Here is a 25,739-nt window from a genome sequence, read left to right as displayed (position 1 = left end):
GCTATAAATAAAGTAAAGGTTTCCAATAAAGTAACTCCCACACCCCCCACCCCCACACACACGCGCACAATTTTCTTGCTTATATTTGGCGGAAAAAAATAAAAAGTATAATATGGTAATTGTAGAGCAAGCAGCCTATCAAGACCAAGCCTCCTTTGGGGGAAGATAAGCGAGAACTCCTTGGAGCTGAGCTTGGCAATGAATGTCAAATTGAGTTAACCCCCTGTGATGGTCTCAGTCATTAGTTCCTAAGTCAGGCCGGTCCGCAGTTCTCCAAGGCACTGTCAATGACAGTCCAGTCAGCAGGACTTTACTGGGGGAAGGGATTCTTCCCACTCGGCTCCTGTTAACCCTACAAGCAGTGAGAAAACTTGCTTTCGACGCGGTCTTATCTTTTGAACTCCAGCAGTATCCCAACGCACACCCTGGGATACCCAGAGCCTTGGCTCTCAGCAACCTGGCATAACACTCTCCAGAATGAGGTAAGCAGGACCAGGGAGAGAGTACGCATTCCATTCCTGAATTTCTCTCTCTATCTCTATCTGTCTCTAACCCTCCACTGTTCTTGAAACAGTTTGCTTATACGTTTGCATTGCCAGTTCGCAGTCACGCTGTGCGGCTAAACCGTTAACCCAATAATTTCCTGCGTTCACGCGTCGCAGGCCTGATTTCACTTCCACATCAAAGGCAAATTGGAGACTTACTAATTTTAACCGATTTTGTAAAAATTTTATTTTGTAAAAATCTCCTGACAATGAAGTTCTCAGCTTTGGTCTTTGAGCAGTGCTAATAACTCTGACTGGAGTCCATATCAATTTTGGAGCCTTTACTTGGCCCAAATTGTTCAAATAACTGACTATAGAAGGTAGAATGTTAACAGAACGGAAGGAGGCTATTTGGGACATGCTTCAGCACCCTGGGACGTCCTCCTGACGTGAAAGGCACTATACAAATGTAATTTGTTGTTGTTGTTGCTGTTGTTGTAGCCTAGGCTTCCCCATTGGAACCGTGTGCCCTGAACATCCTATCTCCCTGAACGTGCGCTTCCATTTCACAGCCTGTGTCAAACTGTTTTCTTCAAGCAGGAACTATTTAATTCCAGATATAGTTGCTATTTCCCATTTCCATTTGGAATCGTTCAGATTTTTTTTATATGCTCTGCTTGCGTACATTCCAGCGATGAACTTAATCTCGTTTTTCTCTGCCGGCAAATTTCCACAGATATGTTTTTCTGCGTTAATGCTATTTTATTTGGCAGCAGGATGCGCTATTGGGCACTGCTGAGCAAATATTTATGACTTCATTTAAATGAACTTCAAATGTTACTTTGCATTAGTGATCTGCAATTTCAGCAAGACTGGCCCACTCCTTCTCCAGTCGGAAAATGAGCTCACATTTCAATAGTTGAAAGATGTTTGAACATTTTGGTTGGGATTTTTCAACCGGAAACTATATAGCTGTATCAAATTGCAAATGTTTGATCTTTAGGATCTCGGTTAGTTTTCAGATCACAGTCCACGTGCCGTAACATCAGCATTTAAAAAAAACTCTTCATTCATTGAAGGTATTTTGTCAAAATACACAGTCACTACACTTTGCAGTACATCCTGTGAAGCATTTTGAGATAACCTCCCAATGTGAAAGGTGCTTTATCAAATACAACGATTATTATTATTATTATTATGTTTCAAGAGCCTGATGTTCACAGAGGGTCAGTTAACAACTAACTAATCCTCAAGTAAGAAACAAATTAGTCTTGTTCCTTTTCACATTCCTTGTGTAAATTAGCACAAGTAACTGGTTAAGCAACGGTGAATGTTTACCTGTGAATGTGTTTAGGAATACTGATTTTCATGTCCTTGTTTAGAACGGCTTTAAGACTGTCTGTTTTCTCTTTTTTTATTAGGTTAATGAGATTTACCATGATAAATCATTAGGGGCCCATGTAAATGTTGTTCTGGTGCGTATGATCATGCTGGGATATGCAAAGGTAAGATTAGAATCAGCGATCAATTTATCAACTTCCAGTTTCTATGTCAGAAGTTGCGCAAAAGTCTAGAAGGAAAATGACAATATTTCGGAAGTCTGGTATTTATTGCCTATGTGAGATTGCAAGAGCATTAACTTTAAACTGTGCATCTCTGAATTTTTAATTTTGCCCTGTTTGCAACGAGCTGCATTTTTTTGCGTGCGAGTTAGAAACGAGTTAGAAAAGAGTACTGGCTCAGTGAATATTCGTTATCAAATGCATTGGCAATTTTATCTTGTTCTCACAGTGCTGTATTCGCTGTGGTATATAAATCTGAGACTGTTTTGAGTGCTGGTTTAAAAATTAATATCTGGGTACAGCTTACATATTTACTGTAAAGCTTGTAAAGCCACTCTGTGTTTGTCCAGATGGACTACATTGAACTGTTCTTGTTCTCTATGTTTTTCCAGCAAATCATATTTTATACAGCTGTAAAGTTGAGTTAATAAAATCTTAACTAAACTAAAAGAACAATGATTACTGCTCCAGGCTATACCTTGGTCCCAGTTAAAGGTTTATGTTTTATTTTAGCAGGAATACCCTGTAAAACAAACTTTTACCCTTTAAAAAAAAGCCTAAAAACAGAAACAGATTCGCAATTCACACAAAGTAATTCTCCATCTACTCTGTCTCTCAAAGGCAGAGCACCGATTTGAAACCAGGATTTTCAAATGAGAGAGCCAACACATTTTCAAACGACAGGAAAACATCTCGTGTTGTGACGTCAATTAGGAACATAGAAATTGCTAGACAAAAGAAGACCTAAACAAACTTCATCCAGTTTGCCTTCTATCAGACCTGCTGGTTGCATGCTACAATAATCATGGCAATCAATCTCAATCAAATTATTGAATAATTTCCTGCTTTTTCGGATCTATTGCCATCATCAATTAATTCCATACCTCGTGTGGTGAATGGATGCAAAGTAGTTCACCATCTACTGTGTCTCTCAGGGGCAGAGCTCCAACTTAGAACCAGGACTTTCAAATGAGAACCAAACCATAGAAGGAGCATAAAAGGAAGCCCTTTGGCTCATGCATAGAATATTACAGCACAGAAGGAGGCCATTCGGCTCTTTGGAAGAGCTACACAATCAGCCCACTCCCCCCGCTCTTTCCCCATAAACCCTGCAATTTTTTTTCCTTTTCAAGTACCTATTTAATATCTGAGAACATCTCTGGGAAAAGGATGAGAACAACATTGGTGAACTTGAGAATTAAGATTTTCAGAACAGCAATGCGTTAGTGCTCCTTATGAGCAACCTAGCCTCTGTTTAAGAATAAGTACTTTTCGTAACAAATAAAAAAATGGTATCTGAGAACCTATTGGATGCATTGACTATCTAATCAGTCCATTAGCTTGATTGAAAGAGGAAATCCATCCAAAAGTTTGGAGAATGTCTGCCGCTGGGCGCACTTTCAGCAAAAATCGGATGCTGAACACTCAGAGCACCATGACCATGCCATCTTTTTAACAAGACAAGATTTCGGACCTGCGGGTATGCAAGGTTTGTATCATACAAACAAAATGCAGGTAAAGCAAGCTCAATGATTTTTTTTTCGTTTAACACGCAGAGCACCACGTCCGAATTCTAACTTACCAGGAAGATAAGCACATGAGGAGCCCATTCAGCCAATTAATCCAGTTCTGCACATTGTTGTTAACTGTTAGGAGGAGTAAGCAGGAGAATGGGATAAGTTGGAGTCCTGTAGTTCAGTGGTTAGAGCACTCGCCTCGTAAGACCTGGGATTGATTCCCGGCAGGGTGAAATGTTGGGCAAGTTTCCTTACTCCACACGCCTCTGTTTACCTCGCAGTAAGTAGGAACCCGATTGTTAGTCGATTGGCGGATCACTTTTCCAGGGATAATTATCCCTTCAAAAAAAATAATAATTTGGTCACTCAATCCACGACTGTTTGTGGGGCAACGTTGTGCGCAATTGGCTGCCGCGTTTCGCCCACAAAATATACAGTCAATTCACTTTACAGTATATTCTGTGAAGCGCTTATATTATATTATATTCGGGGATGTATGGTCACCCTATCTTATATCAATTGCGAGGTAGGATTTTATTTATATATCCATATATGTTACAGTAAAATCGTGAAACCAGGGATTTTGTGTAATCCCTGAAATTTTCAGTAAAATTGTGAAACTAGAAATTTCACAAAAACTCTGAAATTTTTAATGACATTGTGAAACCACTGAAATTAGGAGCCAGGAACATCCTTGGCGTTATCATTAACAGAGATTTAGACACTGACCAGTACAGGATAGCAGTGAAGGCTGGCATCTTGAGGGGTCACTAGTCCAGGAACCAATTTGCCCTCTGCCCACAAAAATTGTTAACAGTGACCTACATCAACCAGGAGAAGTCAGTGTCACTCTGTGAAGCTGGTCACAGGCTGTTTGTGGTGGACAAGGCTTTACGAAGTGTGACCGCGGTCAGAAGAGATGTCAGACCGACTGTTGCAAACGCTTCAAAGCAAAGCTGAAAGGTGTCATGCATGGAAGGCTCATCAGTGAATGAAAAGTCCCATGAAGCTGATGAATAAAATATTAATTTTCATAATGTGTTATTGTTTTGTTGATAATGCTAGCAAGTGTCAAGGCAAGGTTATCAATGTAATCCTTGCATTTGATGTAGCGTCTTATCATGTTCTCTAGATGTCTCAAAGCGTTTCACAGAATACACTGTAAAGTGAATTGACTGTTTTGTGGGTTAAATAGGATGAAAGGAGTACTTTTTTCACAAAAACCCTGACTTCTAATTTCAGTGATTTCATGGTTTCACAATTTTACTGAAAATTTCAGGGATTTCGTGAAATCCTTCGTTTCACAACTTTACTGTATAAAATATATATATATAATTATCCAGGCCCAAGGTCTCTGGGATATTTCATAAAATGTTGGCAAATTTTCACCCCTACTAGTCAGATAACTCCTGCAAAATATATATTAAAAAATACAATAGACAAAACAATGAACTGTCTCTTAAAAATGGATAAAAAGATGAATGAATGGATCTGAAAATGAACAAAGCATTCACCAGTGTGTATGTGGCCATCTAGCGGTCAACAGTGCAGGACAGTGTTAGTTTGGAGTCAAACTTCATCCAACATGATTCTATTAACCTGTAACCAGGCTGACGTTTCAGCGCAGTGCTGGGGTGTGCTGCTTTGCTGAAGGTGCCATTGAATCGAAGTCTGGTCTGTCCATTCAGGTGAATGTTAAAGATCCTAAGCACTGTTCAAAAACAGAAGGGAGTTTTTCCCCGGCGTCCCAAGTGGAATCACCCATTCTGTCGTAGCAGCAGCAATTAATTCACGACACAACAGAGTACTGCTGCCGAAACAGATTCACTGTTCAAGCTATTCGTAATACAATGCACAGCATTTTGACAGCTCCTGATGCAGTGTTAGACCAGCTACTTCGCGAGGCTTGGTACACTTTGATAGAAGTTTTGCAATTCAGCTCAATTTCATTAAAATAACCTTTTCATCATCAAGATCAAGATCAAAGTCCTGCCAGTTCGCCTCGGCAAGTGCTAACGAGTGTAAACAACCTACGCTTAATCGAAGCAACCTTTTTTTTAGAATCGAGATTGCATTTCTGCAGGTCAGCTCGACGTGAGCTAACAAGCTTAAGACCTACTAATGTAACTAAAACAACAATTTTTTAACCATCCGCTCCTGATCTGATCACAACACTGTTGGTCTGTTTTACTGTTTTCTTTCCCAATCTCCGGCAGGATATGCTCCAGTGACCGGGATGTGTCACTCAGTTCGCAGTTGTACGCTGAACCACGAGGATGGCTTCTCATCAGCCTTTGTGGTTGCTCATGAAACGGGCCATGTGTAAGTTAGAACACTTTACTGCGTGAGCTACAATGTTTTCTCAATGGTAAAGCAGAAGGGAGAGGGGCCCCAGGTTCACGGTTGCTAAGGACGCATTTAGGACAAATACCAGGATATATGTATTTCCGCAAATATTAATTAATAGGCAGAACAGGTAGGAAAGGTGGTTGAGGGCAGGGCACATTCATTTAAGAGGTTGGAATGGGAATATGGTGGTGGTGGGGTGGGGGAATTCTGGAAGGATGAGATTAAATGGCCTTCTTTATTTGAACCTGCCTATCCTCCTTGGGGTGGAGGGGCACAAGTTGGGGTCCCATTGGATCTGAGTTGGCTCCAAGATAAAATGCTCCAAGGGGAAACAGAATATCGGAATCGAATCATTTTTCTTAGACGGTCTCGGTAGTCAGATTCCTGTGCTCTGGGGCACTGTTGATGACAGCCCAGCCAGTCTGGCTTGTTAGCAGAACCTGGAAGGGCAGGTGCTCTTCCCACTCAGCTCCTGTTAACCCTGCAAGCGAAAGCCATAACGGGTAGGGTGGTCCTAGCTGGACAAGCAGCAGGAAAGCTGGCCAGACGGTAATTTCAATGACAAGCTACGCAGTTTTAGCTGGTTAGACGCCAGTATTTCTCCAACGCACACTCTGGGGTCCCTAAGCCTTAATTCTTTGCGTGCCTATTTCTATCTAGAATTAGGTTAGCGGGGTGCGAATTTTTTTTTTGGTAGGTCAGGTGTCTGACACATACGGAAACCCATCACCGTGCTTCAGAATATCCAAAGCAAGCTGAGATTTCCATGCTTCCCGCCTACACATGAAAATCCCAGAGAGAGATTGTTGGAATGGAATGGTCACTCTCTCCCTGGAGGGACACATCCTGCTTCCCTAATTCCGTAAAGTATTAGGAGCAGGTTGGAAAGACACGAGGCTTGGTGACCCCAGAGTGTGCGTTGGGGTAACTGCTGGATTCTGACCAGATAAAATCGTGAGGCTTGCCATTGAGAGTACAGGATGGCAAAGTTTCTCGCTAGGAACGCCCTACCTGTTTTGCCCACAAAATTTACAGTCAATTCACCTTACGGTTTACTCTGTAAAGAGCTTTGAGTTGTCTCAATGACGTAACAAGACCCAATTTCAAATGCAAGGCTTTCCAGCTGCTTGTCCAGCTAGGACCACCCTACCCGCTTGAGCTTTGCAGGGTTAACAGGAGTTACGTGGGAGAATTCCCTGCCCCATTGACTGGTCTGCCCTTCCGGGTCCTGCCAATAAGCATGGCTGGCTGGGCTGTAGTACTGTAGATCTGCCTGGCTCAGGAATTGGACTACCAAGACCATCAGTTCAGCTCTAAGGAGACCCCACTTACCTCCTCCCCAAGGTAGATCATCAATGTTTGGGGCAGAATCCATATTAGCTTTCAAAAGTTAACACATGACTAAAATTAACGTGTGTCAGCCTGGCCCACTCTCGCCTCTGAGTCAGAAGGTTGTGGGTTGAAGCCCCACATCAGGACATGAACTGACATAGTCTAAGCTGACGCTCCAATGCAGTGCTGGGGGTATGTTTCATTGTTGGAGGTGCCATCTTTCAGATGAGACGTTAAACCGAGGTCCCGTCTGCTTTTCAGGCGGATGTTAAAGATCCCATGGGAATTGTCGTGGTGTCCTGGCCAACAATCCCCCAAATAAAATTGATCACTCATTTCATGGATGTTTGTGGGATGCTGCTGTGTGCAATGGTGCTGCTGCATTTGCCTACAAATACACAGTCACTCCATTTCACAGTAATTCCTGTGAAGCGCTTTGAGATGCATTTCCAATGTGATGAGGCGCTATACCAATTGCAAGGATTATTATGACAGATAGAGAGATATCTAAAAATATCTACAGGGGTATGAGGCGGTAAATGAGACTGAAAGGGTTGCTCAGCACAGACACTATGGGCTGAATGATCTTCTTTTGTGTTGTAAATTTGTATAGTTCTAAAGGCTGTGTTTGGTGGTGTTTTGATCTCAGTATTCTCAGGATCTCAATATCCAGGCATATTGTGGGTATTCGATTCTATTCTATTCCGTGCAATCTTTTTTCTTTGGCAAAAGACAATGTTAGAAGTTGGTCATTTTTCTTTGAATCAAGCATTATCGCAACTGTTGTAGGCTCGGCATGGAACACGATGGTCAAGGCAATCACTGCGGGGATGAAACCAGCATGGGCAGTGTCATGGCACCATTGGTCCAAGCTGCATTTCACAGATTTCATTGGTCTCGGTGCAGTGGGCAGGAGCTCAAAAGATATCTTCAGTAAGTGCTTCTGTTTGTTGCAGTAGCCCCACTGATTCCAATGCCCGTGTGTGTGTCGAACTCCACTAACTGACACTAAAATGCAGATGAACCGTAACACTATTGAAGACCTTTGTGTATGGGATTAAACAATCAAGACATCTAGCATCTTTCTCTGTCTAAAACATTATTTGAAGTGCCATCAATTGTTAATACCGCTAAGATCCTTCTTAACATTGGAAACATCCTCAGGAACTAAACCCTCGGCATAACGATTCTAATGAAAATTCTAGAGAGATTCAGTTTCTTTTTTTGTTCTACCCACAGCTCATACGACTGTCTCTTGGATGATCCATTTGAACATAACTGGCCCAACCTTCCAGACCTCCCAGGAATAAACTATTCAATGGATGAACAGTGTCGCTTTGACTTTGGTGTGGGCTACAAGATGTGCACAGCTGTATGTCTGGCAAAACAAAAATGCATAACTACTATAAAAGAAAAATGTTAAAGATAAAAAATTTTCATTTAAGATAGGATTTAGTTGGAAACAAACTTTACTGACTGTTTTGAAAGAGGGGACCTGATAGAGGTGTTAAAAATATAAAATGGTTTTGATAAGATTAGAATAAATAGGCTGTCTCCACCGGTTGGGGAGTCCGTAAACCAGGAACACAAGTATAAGACCATAACCAGGGGATCCAAACAAGAATTTAAGAGGAACCACTTCACACAGAGGGTTTAGTGATTGCGGTACTTGTCGTCTGAAGCAGTGGTTGAATCAAATAGTGTAGATGCATTCGAGAAGGAGCTAGACCGTACCATGAGAGGGAGGAGAATAGAAAGATATGGGAGGAGGTGAGCAATGGATGGAGACTCGTGGAGTGTAAATGCCGGCACAGACTGGTTGGGCCAAGTAGCCTGTTTCCTTGCTAAACATTCTTTGTAAATCTTTGTGAATCCCATTGACTGGATGATTAGATCAGCAACCATGTTATAAGAAAAGAGCTAAAAACGTCCAACTTCCGGGTCATGTCATAAGGAAACTCTTCCTGCACAAAGTGCTTTCCGGCACATAGGACATGTGTACAGCTGCCAGGAAATGACAACAACGAGAACCACAGTTTGCAGGAAGTGTCAGGTGTTTTCTGCGCATTGTGCATTATGTGTGCAGCAAATAATATCTGTGGAGACCCGACAACCAGGAAGTGATCATTTAGTATTTTCAGTGCCAGAAGCAGATTGTAACCATGATACAGTTTTGTGTGCATAACAGTGAAGCCACTATATTGGGGTTTCCAGACAAGCATTGTAATAGGGAATTCAACAAATAGCGATGTGAACAATTTGCAGAGAGAGGAAAATTTGCTGATATGACGATAACAAGCGATGATAACAAGATGAGACCTGTTGGGGTGATGTTATGGAGGTCACTGTGTTGGGGTGATGTGATCAGGGTCACTGTTGGGGTGGTGTTGTCCGTAGTTCCGAGTTTTAAGGGGAGACGGTAATTAGTTTTGTATCCCCTGGGGCATCTACCAAATGATTGAAAGTTAGAGAGTACGGCATTATTCCAAAGAGAGGAACAGACACGTCACAAGATCAATTGTGGATGAAGTGCTGGAATTCATCATCAGGGACAGAGTAACTGGTTTAATGTGCACAAATCAGGGGGAGTGAATCTGGTTTGCTGAAATAAAGACAATGGGAAGAAAATAGCTGTGTTTCATAAAGTGCTCCCAGTGATCATGTTATTAAATGAGCTAATTTCTTCCTGTTTGATCAGTGTTACCAGGCTGCACTCAACCTGCAACATGACTATCTCTGCAAGTTCTTTGCCGACACCTTGGAAAGCCACGGCTGCTGTGTTGTTTGATCCGCCAATCTCCGGTCTGATGTGTCCTCGTGGAGGCAGATTTTCAGTAACTTCAGTCAGTTGCCTGCTCTCCTGCTTTGAAATGGTCCTATTTTGGGCGACAAGACGGAGTTTGAGAGCGGGATCCCTTTGTACCGTTGTGCTGAGGCCAGGAGAGATGATGCTTATTTACTGAATATCTGCTTCTATGATGGCAGATCAGACCAGAGATCGGTGGATCAAAAACCAGGATGATGGCCTGCTCCCTTGGCATTTGCAAGCAGCTCAGAGGTGCAGCTGCGATGAAAGGTGAGTGCAGGCTGGTGAAGCTTAACATGGGGAAGGAATTAGCAGCGTTTCGTAACTCATTGTTGTCTTAATATCACAAACACCTCAGATTGCACCCTCACAAACCGATTTGAGTTCCTCAAAAGAACCACAGATCAATGAATGTAAAATTGCTATGGAATTTCACAAGGCATTTGATAGCAGGTGGAGATAATATAGAAACACTGTGGATTGAGATGAGAACATTAATAGGATGAAACTAACTTTTGGGATCTGTCATAAACCTAATGGGAAGCAGAAACGTTAGACCTGAAACTGCACTCTCGAATAAGAGAAATGGAGGGGCATTAGATACAATTATTATGGGTGACTTCAACTTACCAAGTGTAAATTGAGATGTTGATAACAAGAGTAAAAAGAATTAATATGTGTCGCAGGATATGACACTAGACTGTTATATAAAGTGCTCGTAAAACCTGTAAGAGAGTACCTATAATAGGTAATAGGTCTGATTTTATTTAACAATTATTGAACCTGTAAAACAGGCCACAGTGAGGCAGTAAGTAGTAACTAAATTCTATATGATTCAGGTTAATATCAGGTTTGCGATAAGAAAAATTCAACACTTTTGAAAGGCAATTTTTTTNAGGGGAAAATAAAGGAAATTAGAATTCTTTCAAAAACAGTGAAAATAAGTAAGAATATAGCTCTTGCGAGGACATGTTCAAATATTAATTCCCAAATATAAGTTTAAAGGCAGAAGACTGTATAAGAATGTAAGTTAATTGGTATGTGCTTGTTGGACACTACCCAGCAGAAGAATCTGAGAATACTAGTTGAGAGCTGTTTGAAATCTTTAGCAAAGTGAGTACCAGCAAAAAAGGAAGGCAGAGAAGATGTTAAGGTGCCTATGGGGACATCATTTGAGTTCTGTGCAAAGTATTAATATGTCTTTATTTATAGTATTGTGTACAGTTCTGGAGTTGAGACTACAATAGAGACATGCTAGCATTGGAAAAGGTGCAATGATGGAGACATAAGAGCATAAGAATTTGCTGGGTAAAAGAAGACCAAGGTCCATCTAGTTCGCCTTCCACCATCCTGGCAGTCGCTTGACGTGTCACGCCCCAAACTATACACTGTATCCCCGGATATTATTTTCTAGCAGAAATCTATCTAATTTGTTCTTGAAACAAATGACATTTCCTGCTTCCACTGTCTCCCTAGGGAGCGCGTTCCATAAGTTTACCACTCGCTCACTGAAGTAGAGTTTCTGCAGATTTGTTCTGAATTCCTGAGAAATAAATTCAGTTGTAGGCTGATAGGGGGGAAATAAATCAATACATGGGAATAAATGCCATAACTATGAGGAGAGATTGCAGAAGCGAGAGATCTTACGTTGAGAAGGGACAAGTGAGGGGTGAGCGCTTAGAAGGTTTTTAGAGCCGACAGGGATACCCTGGACTCCAATGTTATCTTTGGCACGCTCAGGAGATCCATAATTAACGATCAAGGTCGCAAACTCAGTTAAGGGACAGTGAATAAATAGTCTTATCAGCTTTAGCTAATTTGCACAAAGAACAGCCAGCATGTGGAACAACACCATGAGTTTTCCCAGGGAGACCGTAGACACAGAATACAGTCTGTGCAATTCCAAGAGTGAGCTGGATTGGGGTATGTGAAATAGAGAGAAACATACCCTGCGCATTTCACATACCCCATATTTGGTGAATTCTTTTCACCAAATATAAGGACACAGAAATGCACAGGATAGGACATCAAAACGGGAATGGGCTGATGGGCTATCATGTTTTTTTCTGGTCCTGCGAATCCTGTGCACCTGATTTGGTGAAAGGAATAATTAACCAGTATTTCTATTGTGTAGAGTGGTGAAGCACTAAGGCTACTTGTTTTACTACAGAGGTCAGTTGCTTGTTGAAGACGTTTAGTTAAAAAGCCTGAATTATATTGTCTTGTTACAGTTCAGCACTTTCGATCCATGCAAACAATTATGGTGCAGTCATCCTGACAACCCCTATTTCTGTAAGACAAAGAAAGGTCCTCCCCTGGATGGAACTGAGTGTGACCCTGGAAAGGTGAGCTGATGACTGAACGATTTGTATTTGTTCAGACACAATCACTAATACATTAGACGTTGTGATTCATGCCCATTGGGTTATATAAAAATAAATAATCCTTGCATTTGATCACTGAGACATTTCAAAGCACTTCACGTTTCATCACCTGTCTGCTTGTTCCACCTAACGGGCCGACAGATTGTACGATTTACCATAAATATCAATATTGAGATACAAATACCATACAAAATTACATTTGTATAGCGCCTTTCGCGTCGGGAGGTCTCAGGGGGGTGGTGAAGGGAAGGAGGGTGGCCGAGGCTACAGTCGAAGATGAGGATCTTGAGACGTGCCTTGAAGGAAGCAAGGGAGGGAGCGAGGCGAAGGGACTGTGGGATGGAGTTCCAAAGGATCAGGGGGCAGGGAGGCTGAAGGCCCGACCTCCAATGGCGGGGCGGGCCTGGGCGGGAGATGTTAAAGGAGAAATAAATTCCAGATGGTGAAAGTATTTCATTTGAATTTTCAGTGGTGTTACCAGGGTCACTGTTTGTGGGCGACGTCGAAAGCTTTGAGGCAGGACGGCAGCTGGAGCCCCTGGAGCAAGTTTGGGACCTGTTCTCGAACCTGTGGCACTGGAGTTCGCTTTAGATCCCGGCAGTGCAATAAACCAGCGTAAGTTTCCTATTTTAAGGTAACAATAAATGTTTCGGAAAATTCAGAAATAAGAAAAGACCATTCCACCTCCCATCGCAGGCTGAAACATATTGTAAATCATATTTTCATATTTCTAATTTTGATACTGTGACGTGTTTGCCTCTTCTTGGAAGATTGTCATAAACTTTTATCACTGATTAAAATGCGTTCACTAATATCTGCTGCAAAACTGGTTAAGCGAGATCTCCTTGGAGCTGAACTGGCTCCAAGGTGACAGGCCTGGCAATGGAATGTCGGAATCGAGCCAGCCCTCTGCGGCGGTCTTAGTAGTCCCGTTCCTGAGCCGGATGGATCCACAGTATTCCAAGGCACTGCTGGTGACAGCAGTGACCTGGATCATGGCAGGACTTGGAGAACACACCAGTCCCTGAGAGCAGAAATTACAGATATCCCAAACGCGGCCGAAACCCTCATCCATGCATTCGTCACCTTCATCTTTGACTGTTCAAATACCCCATCCCAGGTCTCCCCAGCTCCACTATCCACAAAATCCAGTTAATTCACAAATCTGCCACCCACATATTCACCCGCACTAAACTCTATACCCCCATCACACCGTTCTTGCAGAATTTAGGCGGAACTGCTTCACAGTTATGGTAGTGAGATTGTGGAACTCGCTGCCTGAAGCAATGGTCGAATCAGATAGTGTAGATGCATTTTAAGAGGACACATAGACCTTCACATGCGGGAGAGGAGAAGAGAAGGCCAAATGACCTGTTTCTGTGCAGTACGTTCTTTGTAAATCTGTCTGCTGTAAAGACTCCAGAAATTAACCACAAGCTAATGTGAGGAGACCTTTAGATAATTAAACTTTTGTTGTCTTAAGATATTTATTCCGCTGTTTGAAATATAAATTATAACTTTGTTTTGGGCGCTTCTGTCTCAGACCTGCAAACGGTGGTCAGGATTGCCCCGGTGTAAATTATGACTATCAACTATGTAACACAGACGATTGTCAACGGCATTTTGAGGATTTCCGAGCACAACAGTGTCAGCAACGTAATTCGTACTTTGAGTATAAGGACATGAAGCACCACTGGCTTCCATATGAACATCCAGATTGTAAGTCTCCAAATCATATATTCAGAAGGACAACTTCCAGGTTTAAAAAGGTTTTGAAGCTCCCAAAAGGCCATGAGTAAAAATACTTTCTGCTGTAATATTAATAATAACAATAATAATTCTTGCATTTGATATAGCGCCTTATCACATATTCGAGACGTCTCAAAGCGCTTCACAGAATATACTGTAAATTACTTTATATGTTGTGGGTGAAACAATTTAAGCCTTAGATTGCTGGTTCAATCCCTGATCTATACAGAATGAACTGAGCTTCACCTGGGCCAGCAGTTTGTGTTAGGCTAGAGACAAGGAAAGATCAGGTTGGTTTCCCACTCCTGGTCAATACCCAGTAATCACTAATGGAGAGTCGGCACATGTTCCCTTTAGATGAAAGCAAGATCAGATGAGCAGGTGAAGAACCTGACCACACTCGCTGTCTAGCTCACACATAAATTATGGCCATTAAAACGTCATTAAAAACCGTGCCCCAGCATGAGATACCCTGAGAAAGGGAATCAAAGGGGAAATCGGAGAGAGAGTGAGGGTTGGTTGGGTGGTTGGTTGGTTGGTTACCTACCTACCTACTACCTACCTACTTACTTACTTACTTACTTAGTGAGAGAAAGATTGGATTTCAGAGCAGTATTAATTTCCTATTCAAATTTCACCTTTTCTGAGGTTTTTAATGTTGATGCAAACACTGGTTCCATTTAGTGTTAATAAACTACAGTCTACTGTCCATGTCGATATAGACAGAGCGATATAGATTCTTTGGTTATAGACGTATAAAGGGATAAGATGAAACGTCAGGACTTTGAGATTAAAAGATCTGCCTTGATCTAATAAACTGGTGGAACAGGTTCAATGGGCCTAATGGCCTCCTCTTGTTCCTGTTTTCCAAGGTTTCTAAATCTTTGTCTACCAGAATTTTAAAGAGAGCAAGGGAAAGCATGTTCGAGAGGAAGATAATCAGAAAAAGAGAGGAAAGACAGGCACAGAGTGGTACCATAGTTATGGTTTTATGCCATAGCCATTCCTGATGCAGTACATTTCTAGTTGGGCCTGTAGCCAATTTGTGATGCACAGTGATGTATTATCCATATTGTTTCCTTATCCACATTAGGGCAAATAAATCCCAGTTAGTGCAAATTAATCAGCTACTTTGTGTATCTCGGTGACACAGATTCTTTGTTTTTAGCAAGAAAACGATGCCACCTTTACTGTCAATCTAAAGAAATGGGAACAGTGGTCTACATGAAACAATTGGTCCATGATGGTACTCACTGTTCCTATAAAGACTCGTACAGCATCTGCGTGAGAGGTGAATGTGTGGTGAGTATATATTCAAAATTATATATTCAACGTGGTGGATCGTTAGTGATTAGACATCTAATTAGTGTTATATTTGCACACATTAAATTCTGCCTAAACTCTGTCTAAGGAATTGTTTGAGTTCTTTCATAAGTTGTCTTAATTATCTGTAATATGTCTCTCGGCTCAATGCATCAATGAATCCCTGACTCATACGACATATGTGAGTTTTACCACATCCGGGCGTTCTGGAGGGCAAGGAAAATCCCAAATATCCTCTGTAAATTGCCAACTCCTTCCTATGTCTTTGTGTCCAAAGAAATTATCAGGAAGTGTACTAGTGTAGCAGTGATTTTCCAATAGTGCTGGTGTGTTGTGAATTTTATTACTATTTGAGTGAAGACTTTTCTCCACAGAAAGTGGGTTGTGACAAAACAATTGGTTCAAACAAAGCAGATGACAAATGTGGAATATGTGCTGGAGATAACTCTCATTGCAGAACAGTGAAAAGAACATTTACTAGGACACCAAAGAAACCTGGTAAGAATATAACCTATGAAATAGATTGAAGAGTACCTAAGATGCACTCGTTTCACGTTCATGGCTTCATACAAGTATAACCTTAGTTTATCCAAATTTAACAGTAAGGTAACAACCCCTCCCAGGGCACATTGCTGACAACTGGCTTCCAGTCAGTCCTCCCTCCCTATGTACTGGCGGTGACTTGTCGCTTCAGTGGTATCTTCATCACATGGTGCACCTACACAACAAATGCCCACTTGTGGAGACCTGTAGTGTGGTGGTTATCACACTGGCCTCGCAAGTGAGTGGAACCGGGTTCGATTCCCGGGCAGGGCAAAACCTTGGGCAAATCTCCTTACCCCACACATCTCTGTTTACCTAGCAGTAAGTAGGAACCCGGTCAATTGGCAGAGTGCTCTCCCTTTTCAAAATAAATAAATAATTTGTTCACTCAATCCACGACTGTTTGTGGGACACTGCTGTGCGCAATTAGCCTCCGCGTGAGCAGTGGAAGAATTAATTTTGTCTAATCAAACCGCAGTTGTTAAATTTCAGATCCATCAATAAGATTTTTAGGGATTTGTTAAGGACTGATTTTTATCCTATATATGAACTCAAAATATAAGAAATTGCTGCTGTATTTTACAGTGAAAGAGATCTAGAAATTAAACATTTATGCGACGTTCATGTAAGAGCACAGTAGGCAATGTTCCTTGTGAGTACGTGAACTTGCAGTAAGATGGAATTTTCTACAACAGCTAACCACTACTCAAACTCTTTCAACAGGCACAAAAAAATAAGCAAGAGGTGCTAAAAGAACTTTAGCAACTAAAGAGCTCTTGGAAAAATAAGTGAGTGAGCTGCGGACAGGAACGCTCTCATGCACTATAATGCATGTGTCGCTGAACTGGCTCCAAGGTGACATGCCTGGCGAAGGAATGTCGGAATCGAGCCAGCCCTCTCCGGCGGTCTCGGTAGACTGGTTCCTGAGCCAGGCGGGTCCGCAGTACACCAGAGCCCTGTTGATGACAGACAGCACAGTCAGGCTGGCTCATTGATAGGACTCGAAAGAGTAGAACGATTACTGGGGCAGACAATCCAACACACAAGCCAAAGCAGGGAAGACTCAAGACTGAGATAGATAGATTTCTTATTGCAAAAGGGATTAAGGGATATGGGGATAAGGCAAGGTCAGGTTATTAGCTGGAGTTAGATTAGAAGATCAGCCATGATTGAATGGCGGGTCCAGGCTCGAAGGTCCGAATGGCCTACTCCTGCTTCTGCATGTTATGTTATGTTATGTTAAGCCCTAACTGGTAGGGTCATCCTAGCTGGACAAGCAGCGGAAAAGCTTGCCAGAAGTATCCTGTCTGGTCAAAGCTGAATGTTTTTCTCACTTTTGATTTCAGCAAACATTATTTTTATTTACTCTTAATGAATACGTTCTTTAATAATGATAATCCTTGCATTTGTTATAGCGCCTCATCACGTCTTCGAGTCGTCTTAAAACGCTTCACAGAATACACTGCAAAGCAGATTGACTGTATATTTTGTGGACCAAAGGCCTTGTTAGATGCCTTGTTCATATTGGATACAATCCAGTGATTATTACTGATTGAAATTGAAGTCATTTTTAAATTTGTGAATGAAAATGAGTCGATGAAAAGAAAACTTATCAGTGAACTGATGAAATCATTTTGTTTAAGGGAGAACCAAAGCAGCATTCATTTTACCCAAAGGAGCTAGAAATCTTGATCTCTCTGGATTAAGCCAGTCTAAACATGTGATTGGTAAGTGAGAGCAGAAGAAAGGACATCGGGGACACCTTTTGGGTTATTTTGCAACAATTGCTAGATGATCCAGTCCATTGATGGATTCAAAGGTCCACTTGTGGCTAACAACATATCACATCGTAACCTGAATCATCAATGACAATGTGTTTTTCCTCTTTGCTAGAGGAAAAAAAGGATTCAATAGTATGGGTGTAGTAGATCATAAGCTTGGTTCTGCAGGTGACAAGAATTTGCAAAATATTCCGTGTTTCATTGATGTCCTCTTCGAGACAATTCATCATGTAAAGCTATATTAACTAGTGCTGTTTTTTTTCGTTTTGCTTCTTTCACCTTAACACGGGTAAAGGCTATATAAAGATGTTTGATATCCCACCTGGTGCTAGATATGTCTTCATCCAAGAAGATGAGGTTTCACCTCACATTCTTGGTAAGTACTAACCTTCTCCTCCTATTGAGGCATGAGAATTTTTGCTTAAAAATAACCAGTGAAGTGATAAATTATATTGTAACCATTGCTCAAACCACTAGTTACTGACAATAGCATGAATCTGAATGTAGTATCACTTTTTCCTATAAATCTATATGTTGAACCGTGTATTGTAACGGCTATTGTGAAGAATTGCCTTCAATGTATTTTATTTGGGAGCTTTGTTAGATGGGTGTACCTATGGCTGCTATGCTCTGTGCAATCATGGTATTGCAGTGCTTGGCAGAATGGCCCACCATTCATCTCTGCACGATTTGTGATTTGCGTTGCTTTGTGATAGCTAAAGTTCCCAAATACAACATTTGAATCTGGTTAAACAAAACCCGTCAGATGTTGCTGACGTTGATGCTGTGAAGTTAGATGGCTTGAAATTCAGCGTTACCTAAGCACTATAGCAAGTTTAAGAGGTTCAGATGTGTTTTTTTCTGTATACGTGTATATCCCTAGATAAGCTCCAGTGTATGCAGAACTCTGAAACCAGTATCCTTTATCGTAAACAGGCTCCATGAGTCTATCACTCTTATCCTCACCAGACTCTGTTTCATCTTAAAATCTATTCTTGGCATGGAATACCATTTTGACTTAAAAATTTAAAATTGCACATAATGATGGAAAATTCTTTAATTTAGACTTGATTTGGAAACAGAACCTGCTTCAAAATGAATGGACCAAATATAAGAATTGCCATATTTTTACGTAATCTTAAACTTTAAAAAGTGATGTTACAAGACAAAAAGGTGAAAGACAGTTCTCATTTTTCACATTGCATATGTTGAAGTTCTGCCTTATACGAATGCATCTTCATCCTCTGTATCAGCTATCAAAAATCAGGCAACAGGCCATTACATCCTAAATGGCAAGGGGGAGGAACCCAAGACAAAGGTTTTCATTGACCTGGGTGTGGAATGGAAATACACCATGGAAAGTGACCTAGAAACTCTTCAAACAGATGGTCCTTTGCATGAAACTGTTGTAGTTCTGGTGAGTTATTATAACAATCCAATACAAATTTACATTTACGCAGCATGTTTCACATCAGCAGGACCTCTGGCTTGACAGCCGAGCTGGCGGTGGGAGGTGAGGGCGTGGGGAAGGGAAAGATGACCAAAAGCTTAGTCAAAGAGATAAGACTTGAGAGGGAGATTGAAAGAGGTGATGGACGGAGCAAGTTGTAATTCAGCTTATTTAAGAACTATAGCAAGTTTAAGAGGTTCAGATGTACAGATGTTTTTTTTCTGTATACGTGTATATCCCTAGATAAGCTCCAGTTTATGCAGAACTCTGAAGCCAGTATCCTTTACCGTAAACAGGCTCCATGAGTCTATCACTCCTATCCTCACCAGACTCTGTTTAATCTTGAATGATTTCAAGATCTTCATTCTATCTTTGAAACACCTCCAATCCCTTGCCTTACCCTACCTCTGTGATCACTCCAGTATGACTTCCCTGCCCACTACTATCTCAGGAGTGATGAATGTCCCACTTCTTCCACCCTACCATCAGTGAGCTTGCAGTCACTTTTCCCCCAATCTCTGGAACTCTTAAAATCCATCCAATTTACACTCTCAAAAGCATATCAACCTGGCATAGTGGTAAGCACTCACGCCTCAGAGTCAGAAGTTGTGGGTTCAAGCCCTACGTCAAGATTTGGAATCATATTATCTAAGTTGACACCCCCCGCCCAAAATGCAGTGCTGGGGGCTGTTGCATTGTCGGAGGTGCCATCCTTTCAATGAGATGTTAAACCGAGGTCCCTTTTCCCTGTTCAGGTGGACATTAAAGAGAAGGGATTTTCTCTCTCCCAGTGTCATGCTCAACAAATCCCCCAAATACAATTGGTCACTCATTTTCAGGCAGTTTGTGGGACATTGCTGTGTGAAAAGTGGCTGCCACGTTTCGCCCACAATATAAAGAATCAATCCACGTTACAGTATATATCCTGTGAAGCACTTCGAGACATCTCGATGATGTGATAAGGAGTGGTAAGACGCTACAGCAAATGCATGTTATAAAACCCGGTTTCAGAACTCTTCTATCTCTTTGACTGTGCCTTTGATCATCTCCCACTTACCCCTATCTTATTATTATTATTATTATTGTCATCCTCCTTCCTGCTTGGGCTTCCGCTCAGTTTCTGTAAGCCATGTTGAGATGTCTTCCTACGATATGATACAATACAAGTGAAAGATGTTGTCGTAGGTAAAAGAAAGAAATACTATTTGGTTTCTGAGATGGTGTGTTTAGAGGTTAGATTATTTTGTTATAATTATGGAAGAGGAGAATATTTAGGTTCCAATTAATATCTGGTTACAACAGTGCCTGTTGTGAAGAGCATTTTGTGTGATATGTACCTGCATATAACTGTCAAACTTTAGTAGTTGTATGGATGGACGGGGTGTTTGCAAAAATATTTTTCTCGTTTCAGATTATCCCTCAGGATAATAGCACTGACTCTAAACTAACCTACAAGTATATTATTCATGAGGACTCCTTACCAATCATCAACAATAATAATATACTTCAAGAAGAAACAAATGTATTTGAGTGGGCTTTGAAGAACTGGTCTACGTGCTCCAAATCTTGTGGAGGAGGTACTTAATTTAAAGTAAATTGTGAACATATGATTCACACTTATTATCCCTAAACCAAGCATCTAAACAGAACAGTTTGCATTATATCTCTATTTTCCCTACTCAAAGCGAGTCAGTGGGACTTCAGGAATGGAACTCCAGAGAGCCAGGGCAAAATGGCGATAGTGGAGAAGATGTCCGAGTTGATAGTCTGACTGCCATGTGTACAACTGATTCGGTCATCGGGTCATGTCTACATCACCTCCTGCGTTCGGCACACCACTTATAGTGGGAAGTGACCTATTGGCCCAGAAGTCGTACTTTTTTGAACACAGGGACCTAAAGTGGCCGACTTCCAGACCATTAGGGTTCCCCCAGTATCACTGCTGGGTTTGCACATTCAGCTGGATTTGTTGTCAACTTAACAAACTGGAGGTTGGGCATTTCAGTGTGAAAAGTCGGTAGGTACACAGGAAATGTGTGCAGTGATCCAGGTCCACATGGCAACCACCTGATAAGAGAATCCGGCTCCATTGAAGCTCGCTGTATTGTACTGTACACAGTTATATCACACATTTTTGTAAATTCAAAAAAAAAAACTGGAAATGGAGCTCAAGATAATATTTCTTTCTCCGCACCAGGTTTTCAGTACACAAAGTATGGCTGCCGCAGGAAGAGCGCCAATAAAATGGTCCATCGAACCTTCTGTGATGCAAACAAGAAACCGAAGCCCATTCATCGGAAGTGTAGCCTGCAGGAGTGCACGCTGCCTCAGTAAGTCCCACACGAGTAAAGCGGTTCACTCTGTCTCTGTACAATCAAACCCAAACGTTTCCTGTGACAAGTCAACCCATACCCGGTCACTGCTTCCTGTTAAACGGCACTAGATTCTCTTTGGTGTTGCTCATTCAATGGGTTGAATGGAATTTATTGTGTCGTTGATTTCAATTGTTGTCTATCTTAATTCTGAGTCACTAATTGAATTTATTTTAAACAATTTATTTCAAGCATGAACGGACCTGCCATGTGTTACTACATGACTTTGCACTCAGAGCTAATACAGCACAGCATTGCTGCCAGGACTACTGACAGCTCTCCGTCATTGAGTTTGAAGGCCGCACGTAATCTAGTCTTACATTTTTTTTCATAGGAATATACTGGATTGGAATTTTTTTTTTTTTTTACAGTACTTTATCTCTCACACCCTTTAATCGATTTCTAATTCCTCTTGAAAATTGGTCAATCTGCCTGTGCCACATCTGTGGCGCATTTCGAAGATTCACCGTTCTCCATATAATTCCATGTAATAAATAATCTGATCTATCCTTTCCTGTCAGCTTGAGTTCAAGTGCTTTTCAATAAGGAATGTGATTCTATGAACTATTAAAAGCATGTTTGTGAATTTCCTTCAAACAGTTGGATAGCAGAAGAATGGGAACACTGCACAAAATCCTGTGGAAACTCTGGGTACCAGATCCGTACTGTTCGCTGTGTCCAGTTGCTCCACGACGGCACAAACCGCTCTGTCAACAGTAAATATTGCAGTGGAGACCGTCCAGAGAACCGACTGTCATGTAACAGAAAGCCCTGCCCATCAAAATGGAGAACAGGACCTTGGTCAGAGGTGAGGCATTAGAAATTCTTCATATAAAAATACCTAGAATTTTAGTTTTCAAAGAATTACTTCTCGGACGTCACACTGGGTAAAGAACAACGACTCCTGGTCTAAAGGCAGTTAGTTGATATAAGCGTTACTTATGCAAATAACGATGCAGAAATTTTCGGCATACAAGGGAGGTATTTGGTCTATTCTGGCTGTTCCAAGTAGCCGGTTTTATTTTCTCGTTCTCCATCCCTTTCCCCGCATCTTTTAATGTTTTTTTTTATTTGCTCAGGCGCTTAACCAGTTCTCTTGTGAATCATTCTTTCGATCCAGTCGTGATCAAAAATGTCAGTGTCAGCCTGGTAGCATGCTCCCCTCACTCACTCGTGGCTGTTTGTGGGAGTCGAGACTGCCATTTTATGGGTGAATTAACTGCCATTGTTCACCCATAAAATACGCACAATCACACCACTTTACAGGATATCCTATAAGCATGAAACATCTCAACAACGTGGTAAGACTCTGTATCAAATGCATGAATTATTACGATACTCTCCTGACCAAGAAAAAAGTTATTCCCCTTGAGATTGAGGGTCAAAGAAAGAAAGTTGAAGGTGAGAGCGGGAACAAGACATGGCAGGGGTGGGGGAAAGGGGGGGGAGAGAAAATGACTCAGGGTAAGAAGGAGACGGTGAGGGGTGGGGGAGAAAAAGGAGACCCCGAAAGGAGAGAGAGAGAGAGAGGAGGGGAACTTTGAGACAGAGAAAAGAGTGAGAAGGAGAGTAAATGACAAAGTCTCTTCTGCAATGTGTTTTTTCAAAGCTGAAAATCCCCAGCTTATCTAATCATTCCTTGGAGCAAAGATGATTCCAAGAGTCACTGGAACCATCTTTGTTGCTCTGCTCCGAAATGAGTCAGGGCTTGGACAACCCAGAACGTGACTTTAGGTACCGGCTGACCAGTTCGCTCTACAGCTTGAGCACGACTTCTGGGGTTCTGAACTCGGGTGATTTAGCAGTGTAACCCAACTCCCATAAAGTTATTACAATTTTTTTTTTGAAGGGATTATTACCCCCGGAAAAGCAATCCGCCAATCGACTAGCAACCGTGTTCCTACTTACTGCTGGGTAAACAGAGGCGTGTGGAGTAAGGAAACTTGCCCAACGTTTTGCACTGCCTGGGAATTGAACCCAAGTCCTCTCACTTGCGAAGTGAGCGCTCTAACCACTGAACTACAGGTGGAGTCCTGTAGCTCAGTGGTTAGAGCACTCGCTTTGCAAGTGAGAGACCTGAGTTCAATTCCAGGCAGAGGGCGAAACCTTGGGCAAGTTTCCTTACTCCACACAGAGCCTAATAATAATCCCTCCAAAAACCAAAAACAATAATAAATTGGTCATTTTCAATCTACAACTGTTTGTGGGACATTGCTGTGCGCAATTGGCTGCCGAGTTCGCCCACAAATATACAGTCAATTCACTTTACAGTGTGTTCTGTGCAACGCTTTGGGACGTCCTCCCGACGTGAAAAGCGCTATATCAAATGCAAGGATTATTATTATAACTACAGGACTCCGCAGGTTTCCTGGCCAACATAACAAGATTGGTCATTGGTGGCTATTTGTGGGTCATTCCGTGCACAAACTGTGTTCACTTACAAATGCAGTAAAATCCTGTAAAGTGATAAGTTCAAGTTCATTCATTTCATATCCTGTAAACTTATCACTTTACAGGATATGAAATGAATGGATTATTTATTATGATCATGTAAAAGAATTTTCATTCTTTCCATTTATATTCTTTACAGTGCTCAGTTACGTGCGGTGAAGGAATTGAAAAAAGACAAATTGTATGTCGTGCAAACAACCTGTGTGATGGAAAGAAACAAGAAGCCGTGAGAGTCTGCAGGCTTCCCCCTTGTAAAGGTATGAACCTGTGTCAATCCTCATTCATCAGAACCTAAACACTAAACCCGAAATTAGTTCAGTTGCCAAATTAGGGAGATCGTCAATAATTTAGTGTAACATTACGTGGTGCTTTCAGTAACCGTATTTTTTTTTACAGATACGCAATGCATTACTTCCCTCATGTGTGGCAAAGAGTGCCTATAATAATAATAATAATGATCCTTGCATTTGCTATAGCGCCTTCTCATGTCTTTGGGACGTCTCAAAGCGCTTCACAGGATATACTGTAAAGTGTAGTGACTGTGTACTCTGTGGCCAATTATAGTTGTGATTTATGCAGTTTATTCATTTCAATTGCATCCGTGAAAACATGCGATGCGATAATTCAAACCTGTTACGAAACGTTGCGTATTTATAACCATTCCTAACGAATGGCTGCAGAACTTTTTCCTTTAGCCAGAGCATAATTAATGACTGGAACGGGTTGCCCAGGAAGAGACACTGCATTTATGGTGGTCCGTCATTATTACTAAAACGTTTCATCTTCATTTTTCGTCACCCCTCAGGTGAGCCATGTCTGCGAGACAAGTCCATATTTTGTCAGATGGAAGTGCTTGCACGATATTGCTCTATCCCGGGTTACAAAAAACTCTGCTGTGAATCTTGTAGGGAGCACAGTAGCACGGTGCCTCCTCCTTTCATTAATGGACCTGAGATGCTTGAAGCGAGCCATGTACCAGGAGCTAATGTGTCACCTACTCACCAGCCCAACTCCACCACAAAGGACAAAGGCCACGCAGACAAGAAGACCAAATCCACAGCAGGAATTCTTACACGGGACAAAAGAAAACCCGTTCATCCTTCCCGGATAAAAGATAATACGGCAGACAGCTAGCTTTTAACATTGTTGGCTTCACAAGCTTCAGCTCCATCAAGGCACTGCTCGGTCATCGGAAATCTTCCTTCTGGCAAGAACGACAGTTCAACAGTACTCTTTATTCAGACGGCGCTACTACGTCAAGTCAAGACAGATAGCTTCAAGATATTCTGTGGTCGAAACATCAAGGAAAGATGTTGCCATCAGACGTTTTTAAAGGAATGACTATCTGAAAGGATTGTGGACGGTGTGTCGCACACAACATTTTGAAAAAGAACCCTCACAATTTCAATTGAATTCCTAAATTATCAGCAGTTCCCCTATTAACAAAGTTCTAAGTGCTGGTGCACTTTCCTATTTTGGTTCTTGTCAGTTGATGGGCATAATTCTGTTTTTACTGGGCCTCTAGAATACAGGCACTAAAGTTGTTTACGGCGGGGCATGTAGCTGGACACGTTGGGTTGATATGTCAACCATTAACCATAAGATGTAGGAGCAGGAGTAGGCCATTCGGCCCCT

General features: G+C 41.7%; 1 protein-coding gene across 2 annotated transcripts in view; it reads left to right on the top strand.

The window, feature by feature from the left end:
* Positions 1–25,739, top strand: part of adamts3 (ADAM metallopeptidase with thrombospondin type 1 motif, 3) — a 50,700-nt gene extending 24,961 nt beyond the window's left edge. The window contains exons 6-22 of one of the 2 annotated variants that reach the window (XM_007898979.2): positions 1,907–1,990; positions 3,380–3,536; positions 5,781–5,886; positions 8,035–8,178; positions 8,485–8,617; positions 12,283–12,396; positions 12,905–13,050; positions 13,979–14,154; positions 15,353–15,486; positions 15,882–16,005; positions 18,127–18,207; positions 19,085–19,248; positions 20,693–20,858; positions 21,479–21,611; positions 22,254–22,461; positions 24,244–24,361; positions 24,910–25,739. In XM_007898979.2, coding sequence (XP_007897170.2) covers positions 1,907–1,990; positions 3,380–3,536; positions 5,781–5,886; positions 8,035–8,178; positions 8,485–8,617; positions 12,283–12,396; positions 12,905–13,050; positions 13,979–14,154; positions 15,353–15,486; positions 15,882–16,005; positions 18,127–18,207; positions 19,085–19,248; positions 20,693–20,858; positions 21,479–21,611; positions 22,254–22,461; positions 24,244–24,361; positions 24,910–25,238 — 2,517 coding nt within the window. In that variant the 3' untranslated portion in view covers positions 25,239–25,739. The remainder of the gene's footprint in view (positions 1–1,906; positions 1,991–3,379; positions 3,537–5,780; positions 5,887–8,034; positions 8,179–8,484; positions 8,618–12,282; positions 12,397–12,904; positions 13,051–13,978; positions 14,155–15,352; positions 15,487–15,881; positions 16,006–18,126; positions 18,208–19,084; positions 19,249–20,692; positions 20,859–21,478; positions 21,612–22,253; positions 22,462–24,243; positions 24,362–24,909) is intronic. The other variant, XM_007898981.2, reaches the window with a different exon arrangement.

This window comes from Callorhinchus milii, unplaced genomic scaffold (assembly GCF_018977255.1).
Source record: "Callorhinchus milii isolate IMCB2004 unplaced genomic scaffold, IMCB_Cmil_1.0 Scaffold1, whole genome shotgun sequence".
In the NCBI taxonomy this organism is placed as follows: domain Eukaryota; kingdom Metazoa; phylum Chordata; class Chondrichthyes; order Chimaeriformes; family Callorhinchidae; genus Callorhinchus; species Callorhinchus milii.
This window is presented reverse-complemented; position numbering and strand designations above follow the sequence as displayed.